Source organism: Cladosporium halotolerans, assembly GCF_011745625.1.
Source record: "Cladosporium halotolerans strain TM138-S3 chromosome Unknown Sca38, whole genome shotgun sequence".
Taxonomy (NCBI): Eukaryota; Fungi; Ascomycota; class Dothideomycetes; order Cladosporiales; family Cladosporiaceae; genus Cladosporium; species Cladosporium halotolerans.
In genome coordinates, this window is record NW_027191489.1 from 171,003 (window position 1) to 188,826 (window position 17,824).

General features: G+C 59.2%; 5 protein-coding genes across 5 annotated transcripts; 3 read left to right on the forward strand and 2 right to left on the reverse strand.

Annotated features, from left to right (window-relative positions):
- Window positions 1-1,019: 1,019 nt before the first annotated feature.
- WHR41_07985 (uncharacterized protein) lies at window positions 1,020-1,949 on the reverse strand (the record flags this gene model as incomplete). The annotated part of the gene is made up of 1 exon (XM_069376589.1): window positions 1,020-1,949. The coding sequence occupies one exon, from the start codon at window positions 1,947-1,949 to the stop codon at window positions 1,020-1,022; it is 930 nt and encodes a 309-aa protein (XP_069226297.1).
- Window positions 1,950-2,590: 641 nt separating this feature from the next.
- On the forward strand, window positions 2,591-8,464 carry WHR41_07986 (uncharacterized protein). Its single transcript, XM_069376590.1, has 2 exons — window positions 2,591-7,983; window positions 8,055-8,464. The coding sequence occupies exons 1-2, from the start codon at window positions 3,114-3,116 to the stop codon at window positions 8,219-8,221; spliced, it is 5,037 nt and encodes a 1,678-aa protein (XP_069226294.1). The 5' UTR covers window positions 2,591-3,113; the 3' UTR covers window positions 8,222-8,464.
- A 2,034-nt stretch (window positions 8,465-10,498) lies between these two features.
- Window positions 10,499-12,136, reverse strand: WHR41_07987 (uncharacterized protein; the record flags this gene model as incomplete). Its single annotated transcript, XM_069376591.1, has 3 exons — window positions 11,571-12,136; window positions 10,835-11,509; window positions 10,499-10,757 (listed from the first exon to the last, which is right to left on the reverse strand). Exons 1-3 carry the CDS (start codon window positions 11,948-11,950, stop codon window positions 10,499-10,501), a joined length of 1,314 nt encoding a protein of 437 aa, XP_069226295.1. The 5' UTR covers window positions 11,951-12,136.
- An 805-nt stretch (window positions 12,137-12,941) lies between these two features.
- Window positions 12,942-15,439, forward strand: WHR41_07988 (uncharacterized protein). The gene is made up of 2 exons (XM_069376592.1): window positions 12,942-13,564; window positions 13,620-15,439. Exons 1-2 carry the CDS (start codon window positions 13,454-13,456, stop codon window positions 15,036-15,038), a joined length of 1,530 nt encoding a protein of 509 aa, XP_069226298.1. The 5' UTR covers window positions 12,942-13,453; the 3' UTR covers window positions 15,039-15,439.
- A 512-nt stretch (window positions 15,440-15,951) lies between these two features.
- On the forward strand, window positions 15,952-17,541 carry WHR41_07989 (uncharacterized protein; the record flags this gene model as incomplete). Its single annotated transcript, XM_069376593.1, has 1 exon — window positions 15,952-17,541. One exon carries the CDS (start codon window positions 15,952-15,954, stop codon window positions 17,539-17,541), a length of 1,590 nt encoding a protein of 529 aa, XP_069226299.1.
- Between the last annotated feature and the right edge of the window lie 283 nt (window positions 17,542-17,824).

Here is a 17,824-nt window from a genome sequence, read left to right on the forward strand (position 1 = left end):
CTATGTGTAGTTGGCCACGCCTTCCATGACGTGCCGGCAAGTGGTTCCGATGTGCTCGTTCGGACGGCGTCTTTGGCGAATCCTCGGTGTGGAAGGTTTCCTCCAAGCCGCCCTGTGACGCGATGGCAAGCCGAGGCCGGAATCTCATTGGCGAAAAAAGTCGACCATCAGCTCTCAAATGAGCTCTTCGACACGCTCGCGGCGCTGCTGCAGACCGGCAAAGTGCGGCCCAAGAGCGTTCTGCAGCTGAAGGGGCGGGACAAGCTGCCGGAGGGGTCTGGGCTGTATCGTGGTGGCAAGTATTTGGCGCAGAAGATGGCCTACAGAATTTGGCCGTGAGGGTTGAGCATCGGCCGCTCGTTTGCCGTCCCAGCTTGTGCGAAGGCGTTTTCCTGTAAATGTTGACATTGAAGTAAAGCGAGAAGCTGGTGGAGGCGTCAGGCTTAAATTGATGATATATATGTCTGCAACGTAAATAGCAGACGAGCGGCCGCCTCCTTGAAAAGAGTTCTTCCCATGTATTGCTATAATCGATCGAAATCGCATCAAGCTCCTGACGGCGTTGATGGCTTTCTGGTGAGCTTCCCGCTTCGCCCGGTTTAAAACTTCATTCTGGCATGACTGACTGCCGCTGCGTTGGCTGTAGAAGTGTCATGTAGTCTGTCTACCCCGAAAAAAATGATGTGTAGAGCGGGTGGTCCTGACTAGACCCCAGCACTGGCGTAGTTGAATAGGACGGCGGAAGAGCTCGCCATGCTGCGCCGCGAATTACGCAGGAATTGGAGGCGATGGGCTAGCACAGTACCTTGATACAGACGTGGGCGACACCCCGATTATGGGAAAGCGGCTACCAATGAGCTCGCAATCCAGCCAGCAGAGACTGTCGTTCGTAAGGCCAGTTTTCCGAGTCGGAGAACATTGTTATCCCTCTTCTCGATGAAATCTTTTGGGAGTATCATCGAAGTAGGCACGAGGATGCTGATGATAATGTTGGAGTGGCATTCATCGAACACCCAACATCAGCCCTGCCCTTCCTCCGCCTCCTTCTCCTTCCTCTCCTCCTCCCTCTTCGTCTTCTTAGCCAACAAATCCTTCAATTTCTTCGCCACCCCAAAGCTCCCAAAAGTGTCCGCACCACACTGCGCGCACGCCTTCTTTTTCTCCTTCATATACCGCTGCATCGCACACTTCTCGCAAAAGTAATGCCCGCACTTTGTCACAACCGGCATCTTATAGTCCCCCTTGCAAAGCACGCACTTGAACGGAATCTCCCTCAGCATCTTCTCCTCGTCGTCCAGATCCTCCTCTCCGCCCGCCTTGCCACCCTTGCCATCCTTCCCTCCCTTCCCCGCCTTCTCCCACTCCTTATCCAGCTGCCAGCCCTGCTTGTAATCCTCGCGCGCGTGCAGGAACTTGCAGCTGTCGCCGAACCCGCAGAAGCCCGTCTGCTTGTAGTCCTTGCAGACGTCTGGCGCGAAGTCCGTGACGGTGATGGCGCGGACGTTCGTGGGGGCCTTGACGGGGCCGACGGGCTTGCGGTCCGGGTTCTTGGCGATGAAGCTGTCGTAGGCGGCGGCGCCTTTGTAGGTGCCGTCTGGCGGGGCGGAGGGGTCTTGCTTTGAGGTGGCGGAGGGGTCGGCGAGCGCGGCGTCCGTGTACCAGGTCGAGGCCTTCGTCGCGTTGTCGTTGGCGGTTATGGAGGCGTTGCGGTCGGCGCCGAATTTGGTCGATTTGCTGAAGTCGCGGGCGGAGGGGTTTTGGGAGGATGTTGTGGTGGTGGCCTGCACGCCCTCGCGCTTGCGGCGCTTGATGCGGGTGCCGGTTTCGTCGTCTGTTGTGTCGGCGTCTGAGGATGAGGCCGAGGGCGGTGTTGCGGGGCGTTTGCGGATGGCAGAGGCCTTGTTCGTGCGCTTTTTGAACGCTGGCGCGGCTGGTGCTGCGTCAGCCATGGTTGCAGACTTTCTTGGTGCAGGTGGGTCAGAGGAGACAAGTGTTGGTGCCCTTGGTAAGTGAGGTATAGCTGCCGACTTTCTAGACGCATCTGTGGCTGATGACAAAAGTGGCGGACGCGAGCTCGCTACCCAAAGCCGGAGACGGGAGGTTCCGCAGCCGAGTGTTGATCGCTGTGGCTGTGATCGCCGCTTGTTTGTGTTTTGGCAGCCGTCTTGTCTTGTCGTCAACGGTGCTGCCGCTCGCTCAAGGCACCTTTCCCTTCCATGCCCACAGAGATGCATAAAAGAGGGGGGCAGCATAATCTAGTTAGTGTCTCTATAGCTCTTCCATCGCTATCTTGCCAAAATGCCCTGCATGGTATTGAGCTCTAGTACGTACAGCGCTTCGTGCGTACCACTCCACACTCCTCCGTCCACGTGTGATGTACAGTGAACGACCACTCTCTCCACGTGCACTGATATTGATAGACCACAGCATGATCTCATATGTGGCGTGCAGACGACCAGCCAGGCTAGTCGTGTGGTGAAACCGAGGACGGTGGGTAATTTGCCCAATCGGCCATCGCGGCGTGCAGTGACCAGGGCCAGGCGAAAACAGATTCCCACACCGAATCGCCGCCTCTGCTCCTCCACAGTCCACCATCGCGGTGCTGTGAGAAGCACTTGCGCCGACAACTCCATTGTCCTTTCGTTTGTTATCCCCCCCTGCCCACCATTGCCATTCTTTTCAGGCTCCCTGCAGCCTCCCTTCTCCCAGCGCGGGTCGGACGTTAAGCTTTAGCGGCTATAGTACCAGCGTGCCAGCTCACAGCGGCAGCGGAGTGCCTCTGCAGCCAGCGTGTTGACACCCCTCGCGTCCCCATAAACAACCCCGAACATCCCTCCACCACCACCCACCCGGCCTCCCACCACCCGCAACGCCGCGCGCTGCGTTCCTGCTGTGCGACGGCCTTTACTTGTTTCTACTTTCATTCTCCGCACTCCGCCATCGCGTGCCGAGCGAGACTTGCATGCATCTTCCCGTAGGCGCCAGCTGAAACCGCCCAAGACCGCATAGATCTTTTCAAGACGCCTGCCTCGCCGGAGCTGTACATACACCCACGCACCAGCATCTTCGTTACACTTCCTTTCCCCTCATTATTCCACATGCAATACTGAACCATGGCCACGAGCGCAAACTTACCCTCCGGCGCCATTGCCGCCAATGGCGGCGACCCCTTCACGGGCAGCCCGACCGGGCCGCCTCCTGGACCTGCACGCTTCGCTCCCTTCGACAACGACCAATTCTCTGCATACTCCACCAGCTCGCCTTCGCAGGCGCGTCGGGCGCTGGAGGCGCACCTCAAGGATACAGACCGTCGGATACAAGACGCATCCAAGCTTGGAACCACCCTCCTGCAGCAGCGCAAAAACCTAGCATCGAGATTACAAGAGGTGGAAGAACTGTCGAAAGACAACGATGTGCCGGCTGAGCTCCAGCAGAGGCTGACAGCGCTTGAGAAAGAGTATAACGACATCGGCAGGGAAAGCGCGAGAGCCTTCCTCCCCAAGTCCAGGCCTTTACCCGGTGACAGCACACCCTCCGTCTATTCTAGCACCTCTGGACGAGAATCGCCAACGAAGGTGTCGGCGCCTTCGAGAAGGCAGAGGAACCAGCCCAGCAACCGCGTACACGATATTGAGTTTGCCACCGAAATCAGCACGCAGCTGCTTGCGCAAGTACGCCAACTCCAGACAGCGCTCGCGGAGAAGGATGAAGAACTCAAAGACGCTGCTACCAGCAAGACACAGCTCGAAAACGACCATCTGAATATCGTGCAGCGCGCGAAACTTCTCGACGAGAATCTGCAAAGACACCGGGACGAAACTTGGAATTTGGAAACAAAAATCCAGGATCTTGAGACCAGCATGCGCGAGAGCGCCGATCGAGAACAGCGCCTCCAGCAGACCCTGAAGACAACACACACCGAAAAATCCACAGCCGAACGCGACTTGGACGAGCTGAAAGCCTTGCACGAGAAAGCGACCGACGAGCATGCGACGACCCAGAGGCATCACGAGGCCGACCTGCACACCCTCCGCCGAGACGCCGCAAACCACGATGCCGAGAAGCAGACGCTGCACAAAAAGATTGAGGAGCTCACAAGTCAGAATACGGAGCTTGCGAAGGCTGTTTCGTACAGATGGAATCAGGGCGCACAGCCAACTCAAGCCGGTGCGAAGGCTTCAGACGAGTCAGAAGGCGCCGACGAGCCCGAACTGGACCACACGGATTTGATCTCTCCCGTAAAGGGCACGCCCGCTCGTGGAGGCCTTGAAAGCGAGACTCTGAAGTCCAGCTTGAACCACGCCCACCGCATGATTCAGAATCTCAAGAACAACATCCACCGCGAGAAGACCGAGAAGGTCGAGCTCAAACGCATGCTGGCTGATGCTCGTGACGAACTGGAGAAGAGGCGGGATTCTAATGCAGGCATCGGAGCTGCGAACCTGAACAAGAAGCGCGCTGATGCAGCCAAAGCTCGCAAGCCGATCAGGGCAGACCGTCTTGGTGCCAACCGTACTAGCACCACCGAGATCATCAACGACGAGGGAGACTGGGAAGAGTCTGATGACCCGACTACTCCATCCAAGTCTTCATTCGGCCGTCCCGCTACAGGCGCTGCCGCCATGCCTGGTGCCTTCCAGGAGACCGACACCAGCGATGCTTTCGAGACCGCAGACGAGCGCAGAGGCGACACCGCCACCGAGACTGAGGCTTTCCAGACAGGCGCCGAGAGCTTCGGCGACGACAGCGACCTCACCGAGACTGAGAGCATCTCCAAGCGTCCTTCAACTTCGACTTCCCGCAAGAGCGCCACTCCCAGTATCCCCGCTAGGCCAGGCATGCCCGGTGACCGCCATTCCTACCTGTCAACTGCCTCTGCTTCTGGCGAAGAGTACGAGGACGACGATGTCGTCCGCACGCCCGTGCAGTCCCAAGGCCCCAAGTATCGCCTGCGCGTGAACCGCGGTCTCCGCACCTCCTCCGGACCTTCTCTGAACGACCGCCTGACCCAAAGCCCCGCCTCTAGCATGGGCACGCCGCAACCCGCCGGCCAGAGTCTGGGAGACGAACTTGACGCGCTGGATGACGACGACGATAGCATCGAAGGCACACCGAACACCAGGTTCTCGGCTTCCCCATACACATCGCCGGAAATGCAAAGGACGAGGAGCGTCGAGCCGGAGACCCAGGCTCCCGAAGACGAGCCTGTCGCTTCCATCGAATCTGGAGACGGAGCAGACGACACGCAGCGCTCGATTGGCAGTCCATTCACGAGCCCGGTCAAGTCGCGCAAGTCGCCCATGCAAAACCAGCTGCTCAAGCCAAAGCCTGCGATGGTCGATTCTGGCATGATGACCGAGCCCTGGCAGCCCGAGAAGGAGATCATTGTCCAGCGTATCCCTGCGGAAGAGGCCACGGAAGACGATAACAAGGCTGCGAGCGCCGTCGCAGGCGCAGCTGGCGGAGCCCTCGCTGGCATTGGCCTTGGCCGTCTCTCGAAGCATGACGGAAACGATGACGAACAGAAAGCCGTCGAGGAGGATGGATCATCGGGTGACGAAACGCCCGCAGGCCTCCTCACGCCCTCGCGCAAGAAGGCTCGCAAGGACCAGGCAACTTCACCCGAGCCTGCCATGCCGCAGGTTGATCCTGTGGTGCTCCAGCACTCCGCTGTGCTCACGCAGGAGACTGAGCCGATCCCTGTGCCGGTCGAGGAGAAGGCGCCTGCCGTTCCGTTCCAGCAGTCTTCGATCTTCGCACAGGAGACCGAGCCCGTGTCGCCCGCGCGACCCGTTGTCATAGCTCCTGTACCTTTCGAGTTGGCGGGTGCTGGCAACGCGGCCAGGCAATCTATGGTCTACTCGCAGGAGACCGAGCCTGTGTCTCCGCCCAAGCCTGTTGTGAAAGCTCCGCCAATGCTTGGGCTGGCCGGCGCTGGAGATCCTTCTGGCCAATCTGCCATCTACTCCCAGGAGACCGAACCTGTCACCCCGACCAGACCTGCCGTCAAAGTTCCCGCGGCACTCACATTGGCTGGTGCTGGAAACGCCTCGAGGCAGTCTCTGGTGTACTCACAAGAGACGGAACCTGTCTCTCCTCCCAGGGCTGCCCCTGCGGACGCTGCTGTGCTTGTACCTTCCCAGCCACAACAGTTCGGCTTCTCTGCCGTTTCCCAGCAGGACTTCGAGCCCCAAGATGTCTCTCGACCTCTGGTGCCGAGACGCAGCTCGAGGCGTATGGACATGCTCTACACTTCCGAGTCAGAGAGAGAAGGCGACGCGGTGCGCGCTTCGGCCCCGCCTGGCCTTTATGGCGAGGACGATCCTGCGTTGGTGGAGAGGCGCGAGATTGCTTCTCGCGATGCGGGCGCAGACGCTACCCCTCGTGCAATCCCTGGACATCTCACTGAGCATGAGAGAGCTCTCTCCAGTGATAGCATGATTCCAATCACTAAGCCACTCTCTGTCAAGAGGCCAATGGCCGAGTCTGGCAGTCAGACCGAGGTCAGCGGCGACGAGATCGATCGGATGATGCGCGACAAGACGAATGTTCTGGCAGGTGCTGGTGCTGGTGCCCTCGCTGGTGCCGGCGTCGTCGGTGCTGCCGCTGCTGCTGGCAATGCCAGGCGGTCGGTGGACTCAGCTATGTCTAGCACTTTCCAAGCCAGGCCGTCTACGCCTAACGACAACTCCACACTTCATGTTCCTCGCCAGTCATCCAGCACTAGCAACATGAGAGGCAGCGCAAACATGGATGCACCGCCACTTCCCGCAGACCACAACAAGAAGATCGCAGCTGCGGCTCACAAGGGTCCCGTCATGGGACCGCCTGCTATGCCGGCTTCTGCATTCAAGCAGCCCCGTCCCAGAACACCGGTTGGCGCACAGGGTGGAGCTCAGATTTACAGGCCCATGTCGAAGGACAGCAACACTGTTCGTCCTACAGGCCGTGCTGGCTCTGGCGTCTCTAGACAAGCGTCGGTGTCCAGCTTTGCCTCAGAGCTCGATGAACGTTTCAACATCCACAGCGGCCGATTCCCCTACCCTGACGATATGCCTCCCACCACGGATCCGCGCATGATCCAAGCCATCACACAAACAATGATCGGAGAGTTCTTGTGGAAGTACACTCGCAAGGCTGGTCGCAACGAGATGTCAAGCACCCGACACAGGCGTTTCTTCTGGGTCCACCCGTACACTCGCACACTGTACTGGAGCGAGAGCGACCCCACGACCGCAGGCAAGAACATGATGAAGGCCAAGTCAATGTCAATCGAGGCCGTCCGCGTCATCACCGACGACAACACCAACCCACCCGGCCTCCACCGCAAGTCGATAGTCGTCGTCACACCCGGCCGCGAGATCGTCTTCACCGCCCCGACCGGCCAGCGCCACGAGACCTGGTTCAACGCGCTCTCCTACCTCCTCCTCCGCACCGAATCCGAGCGCCACGAAGCAGACGACACGATCAACGAGGAAGACCTCGAAGACTTCAACCCAGAGCACGACGCCCACCACCCAGGCGGCGCTTTCAGCTTCCGCCGCTCTGTCTCCCGCATGACCGGCCGCTCGCAATCCCGCCGCAGCCTCAGCAGCTACCACTCTCGCTCGCGCCCCTCGTCGCCAACCAAAACGCCCCTCTCCCAACAACACCAGCCCACAACCCCCCGCCCGCCCCTCAACGGCACCCCGACCCTCACTCCTACCGCCCACGACAACTACGCCTCGACCCGCTCCCGCCTGTCGTCTTTCACCGGCCGCCTCCGCAACCCCTCCGCCCAACGCGGCTCCTTCACCTCTTCGTCCCGGCCCGGCGCGCAGAGCGCCATGTCCACGCGCACAGACGACCCCGCATCTACCGTCGAGGGCAGCGCGATTTACAACGCGTCCGTCGTCAGCGACAGCGCGGAGGACCTGCGAGCTGTCATTGAACGGCAGGAGAGGGACGCGGATCGGTTGGAGAATGTGAGAGCTTGTTGTGATGGTACGTATCCACTTTGTCACCCCTAACTTTGATGACTGATAGAGCATTTTGCTGACGAAACCGTGATTTAGGCAAACACGACGTCGGCTCACTGAGTCGTCGCGGAGGCCGGCACGCGAGTTTCAATTCGCGCGCGGCGGTCAGAGGGCATTCACACGGCCCGCCGCCGGCTCCGACAACGGGAGCGAGTGGGTTGGGGATTGCTGCGCAGGGTGGACAGTCTTTGAGAGGACGGTGAGAGAGGTTGGTGTAAGTCGTGTATGATACGGGATCTGGGAAGCATTTCTGGGAGTCTTGCACCTTCTTGGCGAAGGATTGGTTGTTTGCTCTGCGCGAGCGCGGTCTCGCGAGACCATCATCTACTCTCCGGCTGGCGTTTGCCGATCTTCTTCTGTTCTTTTCTTGCTGTTGACTCTGGACTGTTTGATTCCGTACTCATTTTTTTCTTTTTGACTTCTCCTTTTGTTCTGAGGCAGACTGAGATTTCTTCTTCTTTGCTGTTGAAATAGATCGAGAGCGAAACAAACCCTCCAATCTGAACGACGTTTACGAAAGCGCCCCAGATCTACTGTACATGCGACACTGGACTTTGGTCTGTGCATTGACGCATCGGACTTGACTTCGAGCATGCTCTCGCCGGGAATCGACAGTCCGTTCTGACTCCTGGCATCTTTCTTTGGCTGTTCGCGTCGCCAGATTTCGCCCAGATGACTCCGAAGCGTCCGAGTTGCCAGCACACGCCAGGGATGGCAAGCTCGTGTCTCTGGAATGCCCAAGACAGCCACCCCTTGCTCCCATTCCGCCTGCGAACACTCTACGCGTCGACACGTCTCCACGAGAATGGCATGCAGCACAAAAGGGAGGAACCCACCCTGCCATCTTCCCTGCCACCGTTCCTGCTGAAGTCTCGCGATACGAGCCGCGGTGGGTTGGAGGAGATGTCATGTGCGTTTGATAGTGAGGCTTTGTCTTGTAGGTGGACGATGGGTTCGAGGGAGGGTGAGTATATCTTCAAGGTGGGTGGCTGGGCTTTCGTGCTTCCACTTCTTGTCTCTGCGAGAGCGGAAGAGAAGCAATATCTTCTGCGACTCGCATCGATAAGCCCACCGCTCGGAAGATCATAATCCTCGACATTTGGAGACTCCCCTGAGCTATAGGACAAGCAACTCCCATCCGAGTTTCCGCTCTCGAAGAAAGAAAGACACATCAACCCAAACCATCCAATCAACCACTCAATCACCTGCCAGCGCTCGCACCTCCCACCGCCAAACCAAATCAAACCAAACCAAACTCAAACCCCCAACGCAAACCCACAACGATGCGCCTCCCCAAGCCAACACCCACCCCAACAACCCTCCTCCCCCTCCTCCCCCTCCTCCTCCTCCTCCTCTCCACCCCCCAACCCGCCCTCGCCACCCCCCTCCCGACCTTCACCGACATCGAACGCCGCTGGTCCGCCGGCGAAACCGACGTAAACCACTCCCCTGTCCCCCCCAACTCCCAACTCCCCCAAAAAGCGAAACTAAAACCCCCCCTCCAGGCCACGATCCACGCCCTCCAAAATCCGCGCGCCGCGACGCCCGCGTGGCCGCTCGCGCGCGGCCACGCCTCCAGCGCCGACGAGCCGGGATCTTTCGCAACTGCGCTCGATGCCCGCACGCAAAAGCGTTCTGCTGCGGCGTCTGGCGGGAGCGAAAACAAGGGAACGGAGAGGGGTGATCCGGCGGTGTGGGCGCGGATGAGGGATTTTGCGGCGAGGTTGATGCGGAGGAAGGGGTTTGAGGGCGGGGAGGGTGAGGTGAGGGTTATCAGTGGTTAGGGATTTTCACTTCATTTGGTTTAGGTTTGGTTGGTTTGGGTTTGAGAGCGGGTTGAGTTGGGGTTGAGTTGGAGGATGGATGTAATGACGGACCGAGCACGCTCTTTTGGACAAATGGGATGGACGGATGACGGCCTGGTGATGATATCGACGGCATACTTACTTAGGGTAATGAAACGGCTTTGTTTGGTTATTATTCTGGAATCCACAAGCAAGAGTTGCCACGTGGTATAATAAGTCTATTTGTCTCACTCTCGCTAGCTCATCCACTGCCGCCACCAGGGAAAGTCCTCCTTTCTATGCAACTCCCCATTTCTCCAACTCTCAAAAACAAAGCAAAACTTCAAGGCCTTTCTCAAGACTGTCCTCCGGACGCTCCGAGATATGTATGGGGGGTATCTTCCTCTCTTCCTTCTCTCTCTCTTTTTCGCTGCTGCTACAGATCCGTGCCGTGCTGTGCTGTGCTGTGCCCGTGTCGCTCACTGCGTGAGTCCGACCATGCTCGCTGAGCCACCATGCGCCTTTGAATGAATGTGTCCTCTTGCCAGCCGGGGAGCGTTTTCCAATCCCCAAGCCGATGCTGCATAAAGTCCCACGCAAGAAACAAAAAAAAAAAAAAAAAGAAGACAGAAATCTCCCAACACCAAAAAAAAAAAAAAAGCCAGGCCCTAGTGAGGCGAATGTCAATCACGTACATCAAGAAGCCCTCCTCCCACCCCCCAACCCGCCCAAACAGCCAAACGGCGCGCCGAAATTGGAACTCGCCTTCTTCTTCAGCTTGATCCCGCCCTGGTCGAAATCGCGCTGCACGGCGTCGTCGTCGTCGCGCACTTCGTTAGAAGCCACTTGCGAGAGCGGCAGGCCGCTCTGCGGGGACATGGCGCTCGATCCCGCGGCGTGCGCCTGCGTTGGGAGGTCGTGGGTGGGGGCTGGGGCGGGGGGGTTGGAGCCGGTGCTGTAAGGGGAATTGTTAGTGAGGGATTTTTGGGTTTTTGGTTTGAGGGATATTTGGGATGGGTGGGGAGTACGAACCTGCTCGGCCCGAAGGGGCCGCCGTCCAGTCCCTCGGGCGTCGCGAGTCCGGGCGAAGGCTGGGAGAAGACTAGCGGCCTGCTCTCTTCCGTGCCGGGGGACTGGGCGATTTTCTCGAGCCGCTTGCAGAGCATTTCCTCGGTGAAATTGTGCTCGCCGGGCTGGTTGGGGAGCTCGGGCATGCTGAGGGGGCCGGAGAGGGACGGGTCTTCGTCCGAGTCGTTGCTCTGGGCGAGGAGGGCGTTGAGGTGGGTGTTGTTCTTCGTGGGGGTGTCGTCGATGTCGGTGAGGGTCATGTTCTGCGGGGGCGGGGTGCGCGGGCGCGCGGGGGTCTTGATGGGCGTGTGGCCTGCGTGGGCTTTGTGCTCGTCTGGTATTGGCGAGAGGGCGCGCAGGGAGTTGGGGGAGAGGCTTGGGATTTCCTCGACTTTGAGGCTGTCGTCTGCGAAGGAGACGACGGAGTTGTTGCGAGGTTTTTGGCTGCTGCCGGCCACTGTGTCTATGAGGGGGATTGAAATTGATGAGGGCGCTCCTTCTCTTCGTCTTGACAATGGTTCCACGTTTTCATCCTCGGCAATGCTGGGTAGGCGGTGGTTTCCGCTGGTTAATCGCGAGCCAGGCGGTGAAATGACGGCGCCGCCGTTGTTCGGAGAGATGATGGGAGACTTTGCGGGGCTGTAGTTGTGTTAGTATACAGCTGGATTTGATGCACTCAGTGCTTGCGTTCGAAACGCACCTATGGCCGCTGGCCGTAATCAACAGTTTCTCCAGACTGCTTATCCGCTGATATAAGCTTTCGCGCTCACACGACCACGCTTCTCTTTCTGCGGCAAACGCCGAATGCAATTGCGCGATCGCTGCGGATTGCTTGTGAACCAGAGCCTGCAGATCCGGACTGCCGCCTAGCGCAGAGCCGTTGGGAGACATGATTTGAGAAGAGGGTGAGAAGAAAGGGTCGGGATGCTGGAAGACGTGGGGTGGCGAGATGAGCGGAGCGAGAGCATCGTTGGACGTCTTCTCGAAAGCGAGAGGCGGCGACTTGGCCCGTTTCGGTGCTGGAGGAGCTTCGGCGAGAGGTGGAGAGAAGGAGGAGGAGGAGGAGGTTGCGAAGGCCATGGTGGTGCCTGTCGCAGCAAGGTCGGCTTATTACTGGATCGGGCGCATGTGACAGCGAGGCGTGGAGAGGCAGGCGCAAGTAGTGGGTGACCGGTGTTGCGATGTGTATGCGAAAAAGAAGGATGTGAGCAGTAGGTGCGAACAGATGCAGGGCAAGGTATAGGTAAGGTAGGTGGTGTGGGCAGGCGTGGAGATGGCGTGGAGACAGCAACGGGGTGGAGCCTCGGGCGATGGGCAGCAGAACGGGAGTGGAAGAGGGCGTGAGGGCTTATTACTGCCTTAGGTGCTGGCTCGGAAGGCTGCCGCGGGTCGAATGTGAGGCTGTCTGGGGTCGCGCGACCCTGGATTGTGCGGGCGGATGGCGGCGAAGGCCAATGGCGCCGCCTGGCGCGGGAGAAGACGGCGGACCGATGTTCCTGTCGATCTACCGCGGCCTCCCGCCACCGCCTTGCAGGAGGGGAGAGCCGGAAGACGCGCCCTACGCTGCAGCCGGCGCGATGTTCGGGCTGCAGCAGACGTGGCACGATTGTCGCTGTGCTCGACCACACACCGCAAGACGCACTGTTGTTGTTGCTGCTGCTGCTGCTATGACTCAGACGGGCATCTTCCGTGGCCGCCAGCGATGCTCAGGTATTGCTTGGTCGGCGAGTTGCATGTGCAAGGTACCTTATGCTCTCTACCACCACGCTGCAGGTGGCTGAACTATACTGTGGTTGAAGAGCCGACACCCTGGTGAGATTGGGCCGAGTGGTGTGAGACGTTTCGCGCGTTTGCTGCAAACCACAGCCCTGCCCTGATATCACCAGATACCCTCCCTCGCGTTCCTGGGCGCATTGCCCGATCGAGCATCCCGCTATTCTCCTTACTTTGGGACCTGCGCTCGCTGCGGTCGCGTTGGACGGCACATCGATAGGCACGCCGATAAAGCATTATTGTTCCAGACTCTGCATGTTCCTCCACATCTCCTTCCACACGAACTCCCTCCCATCTACCTCGCTGTTTTGTTCGGCGGACTCCTTCGGCTCCGCAAAGCGTCCGGTCGGTCTCCACGTGCGTTGAACTCTGTCAACAAGACACCCCCGCCACGCAACGTCAACCGCACCGCCTCACCCGCCCGTGTGAGACCTGATGATATCGAGGGGTATGACGGTGCTCGGCCGCGCGTGTACCGACACCTTGTTAGCTATTCCCATGCCGACTTCGTCGCAACTCTCCATGTCGATGATGCCTCTCGGCGACATCGGCACGCTGCTAAGCCCCGGCGCACTTGGCCGCCGCGTAGAGCAGCGCGCCAGCTTGCAAGCCTGATACCCAAGTGTGGACTTTCAGCTGCCAGAGCTCCGCAATCCAACAACTTCCCTCACACCAAGTGCTCAGTGCGCTGCCCAAACGTCATTTCACCGTTTTCGCCTGCTGTCTTCCCATATCGCTAGTCACCCTCCAGCTTCAGCTCCTGCGAACTCTGCTCCATTGAAGTGCTGATTCCCCGCGACGCTCACCAAAATGAAGTCAATGCAGAGGCGTTTCGGCGCCTTCAGCAAGAGATCTGATGATCAGGCAGACGTTGGCGCCATTTTGGCCGACTTCAAGGCCACGGACGACATGATCGATCGTGTGAGTGGCCGTTCTTCTGCTATGCCATCCGCGATGCTTGGCTGACCTTCAATAGCTCGTCAGAGACCTCAAGGCGTGGAAAGAAGGCTGGGAAGACATCCTCAAAGGCCAATTCGAGGCAGTCGAGGCTTTCGCCAACTTGTACAAGCCCGTTGAGCCCATTGACCACGAGCAGCCTCACCGACCGGTGCCGACGCCCAAGCGCTACATGGACAAGTGCCATGCGCTGCAAAAGATATATGCCGAGCTCGCCAAAGACCTGCAACAGGAGATCGACATGGTGCAGAACAAGCTGGTCAATCCCGCAGAGCAAGCGAAGGCGCATCTAAAGCCTCTGAAGAAAACGCTGAAGCACCGCGAGAACACAAAGTTGGACTACGAGAGGTACCTCAGCAGGACAGAACATGCGCAGAAGAAGCAGACGCGCAGCATGAAGGAGGAGGCTGCTCTGGCCAAACACGAGTCTGATCTCGCGCAGGCGCTTATCGACTACCAGAGCGCAGACGACCAGATCAAAGAGACCTTCCCGCCAATCGCCGCAGCAGTCAAAGCCCTCCTTCCTGCGATCATGGCTCTTCAAATCAGAATCCAGACCACTCTGGTAGGCCAATACTACACCATCCTGGACCAGTACACCAAGCAACACGGTCTCCCCAACCCAGCCCCAGGCAACGCCGAAATTATAAGCACACACGAGCAAGAATTCACCGGCCTCCGCCGCGAACTCGAAGAAGGCATCGTGACCATCGCCAAAGGCAAAGCCGTCACAATGCCCATGTCGCTCCCCGACAAAGACACCAGCACCATAACCGGCTACGGCATCCGCAACAAAATCTACCGCAAGAAGAGCGCGCAAGCCCTCAACCCCGCCCGGCCCGCCATCGCCGGCGCCCAGCAGGAGGACTCGTCCAACAACTCCCCGCTCGCCCTCAAAGCCACCCCCGAACACCCCTCCTACGGCAACGACTACGAAGAACCCGCGCCCACCCAACCTCCCCGCCCCGGCACAACGCCCTCCCCCTACGGCATGCCCTCCCCAGCAATCCCCACAGCCTCCAAACCCCGCATCCCCTCCACGTCCTCCGCGTCCGCAAACCCACCCCCATACTCCGAAAAACCATCCCCCTCCCCCATGGTCCCCTCCTACTCCAACGCCGGCACGCCCAACACCACATCCGCCTACGCAACCCCCTCCTCCACCTCCGGGGGCGCAGATTACTTCTCCGCGGCCGCAGCAAAGAAGAAGAAACCCCCGCCCCCCGTCCCGGCGAAGCGCGCGCACAGCTCTCAGGCCGCGCAGTACGTCACGGCGCTGTACGATTTCGAGGGCCAGGCGGAGGGGGACCTGGCGTTCCGGGAGGGCGATCGGATCCGCATTGTGAGGCGGACGGAGAGCGTGGATGATTGGTGGGAGGGGGAGGGGGGCGGGGGCGTGAGGGGGAGTTTTCCGGCGAATTATGTCAGGTTGGGGTGAGGTGTTGATAGGTAGGTGATTAGGGTCGAGGGGAGGGTGGGATATGTGCGAGGGAGAGTTTGAGGTGGATGGAAGGGTTAGAAGATGAGGGGTGGTGGCAGGGCAGTGGGCATTTGTTGAGAATCAATGGATCGAGGCATGTATCAACGGTGGCGTTGAATGTGTTACCGCGGAATTGATTGACTCTCGTGGCGTCTTCCGATACTTTCTAATTTGGTGATTGTCGTGAAACTTGATGGCTGATCATCAGCCTGCCTGACCTCGACGGTTTTCAGCTAAGAATCCGAACGATGCTTAAGTGTAGAGGCTTGACGAAATATAGCTTTTAGAAGTATCTCCAATCATTATTACTTCCACGGCGTTCCTCTGCGGTGCGCAATCGGTGGGTAGTTCGAGCCAAAGTCTTCCTTCCGGTACTCACATGCCCCACCAAAGCAGTCTGGCACTCGGTAGAACCGCCACGACCGCATCGTTTACCAAACCTGCATACAAACTGCTGCGAATGCCCAAAAGCAACCAATCAACAGCCCCCACACCCCAGCGGCCGCTAACGGCCGCCTGCATTCATCATGCAAGTGTTCATCCAGATATGCCTGCGGGACTCCCGCCAGCCAGTCGCTGGCCGATCGCCTTCACTTGTCGAAGCGCCCGGGCCCTCCCGCTGCAGCTCGTGTGCAGGTCGGCGCTTAGACGTCACACCAATCAACTTCGATATACACGCATATGCCCGTCTTCCTAGACGTGCTTGCCAGGCCGATGGCTGCTTTCACTGGCTGGCTGGTTTGTAGAGGGGATGGCGCGACGAGTAGTACTTTACCACTGATGAGGTGGAGAGCGGTAGGTCTTCGTAGGTTTCTGTTCCTTCTTCCAGGCTCTGTTCTGTAATGCGCATTCAGACCGGAGTCACAACACGATGGCGAGAAGTACACGGATACAATTCAGCAACACGGCCCTGGTTCTACTATCCCTCACCTCTCTCAGCACCGCAAGCCTCTGGACCGTCGACATCGACCTAGGCCCTGCGCCCCTCCCCGAAGATGGCCCTCCGTTCTCCGCGCACGCCTCGCGCGACAAATCCCTCCTCCCCTTCCAAGTCGCCGGCATCGTAGGAAGCTACTTCGGGACCATCCTGATCCTCGGCGTCCTTCTCTTGACCGTAGGCCGCTCGCGCAGGAAACAGGCTCTGGACCGCGCGGCGGATACGAAGGGCACGGAGATGGTGAAGCCGATGAGCAGGGCGTTCGATCCCAGCCCCGTCAGTCCTGTGAGCAGTCGCAGCTGGTACTCGCCGCGGAAGCTGAAGCCGAAGAAGAGCTCGGCTAGCAGTATTCGCAGTGGCGGGTTGAGCAATCCCGTCTCGCCGGCGGGCGTGAGTGTTGTCAGCTTTGATGCTGCAGTAGTGGAGGCGGATAGGCTGAAGCGGCAGGAGGAGATGGAGCGCTTGTATGCGGCTGTCATGGCGCAGGACGATCGTAGGTCGCTTGCGAAGGCTGCTAGTCCGCTTCTTGGTGCGGCGGACACGCCTCCGCCTCCTGGGTCACCGCCGGAGTATTCCAGGAAGAAGCCGCCGCCGAGGTTGATCACGAACGCCCCCAATCTGAGGCATTTGCAGCCGGGCCAGGCGCAGTATCCGACAACTCCTAGCAGTCCGTCCACGCCCAAGTCGCCTATCCGCGCTATCTATCCTCCTGATGGCCCCATGCCGCCTATTCCCACAGGCCCGACAAGCCCTCTCCGCGCTGAGTATCCGTCCAGCAGCATGGCCCCAGCATATCACCCGCATCACAACTACGCCTCCAACCACCGTGACCGCTCCGCCTCCGATAGCAGCCAACGCTCCTCTCGAAAATTCCGCAAATCTCTCAAGCACATCAAAATCAGCTCCCCCATAATCCCAACCTCAGACAACAGCGACGGCGCCCGCACACCCCTCTCGCCCCGCTTCTACGCCAACCCCGGCATTCCCCCCGACCCTCCCACCACAGCCGGCACGACAGACAGTCAGACCTACCCGCCCACAACACCCGGAACCGCAACCTCCTGGCTTCCCGGCGACGAACAACCCCCTACCTCTACCACCACCACCCCGGACCTCACCCGCGCCCGCGCCCCACCCCTCCCCAACCCCCAACGCCACCAACGGCCTTACCCACCTCTCCCCCTCCCGCCCTCCCCATCCTCAACCCGCAAACCCCCCACAACCACGTCTCCCATGACCGCGCCCCTCCCCTTCCGCTCGCACCACCCCGTCAGCACAAAAACAACCCTCCTCGAAGCGCGCCCGCGCAACAAAGCCCCGCACTTCCTCGCGACGCCGCGTACGGGGCTCGCGACGCCGTACTCGCCGTACATGCCGTTCACGCCGCTGACGCCCGTGACGCCGCGGCTGGCGAGCGCGGCGGAGAGGAGGCAGAGGGCGCGGGAGAAGAGGGCGCTGAGGGGCGCGGTGGTGGAGGAGGAGGCTGTTGTGGGGGAGGGGGAGATGTGGGGGGTTGGATATTGATATATTTCATCGGGGGGTTTCGAGGGGTTTGGAAGTCATTGGGACTTATGATGTGGAGTGCATTATTTTAATGAGTGCTTAGGTGATGTTATTTACGGACCAACGATTGCAATGGGGCCTTAGGCGATGTTGCTTATGATGAATGTACACCCAGTTCAAGGATGAGCTATTCAGCTACATTAGTACAGTTATATTTAAAATTCGTGACGAGAACCCTGGATTCTCCTCGTTGCTGATATCATCAGCACCGTGCACGTTCATACGCTCGATATACAATGTCTTA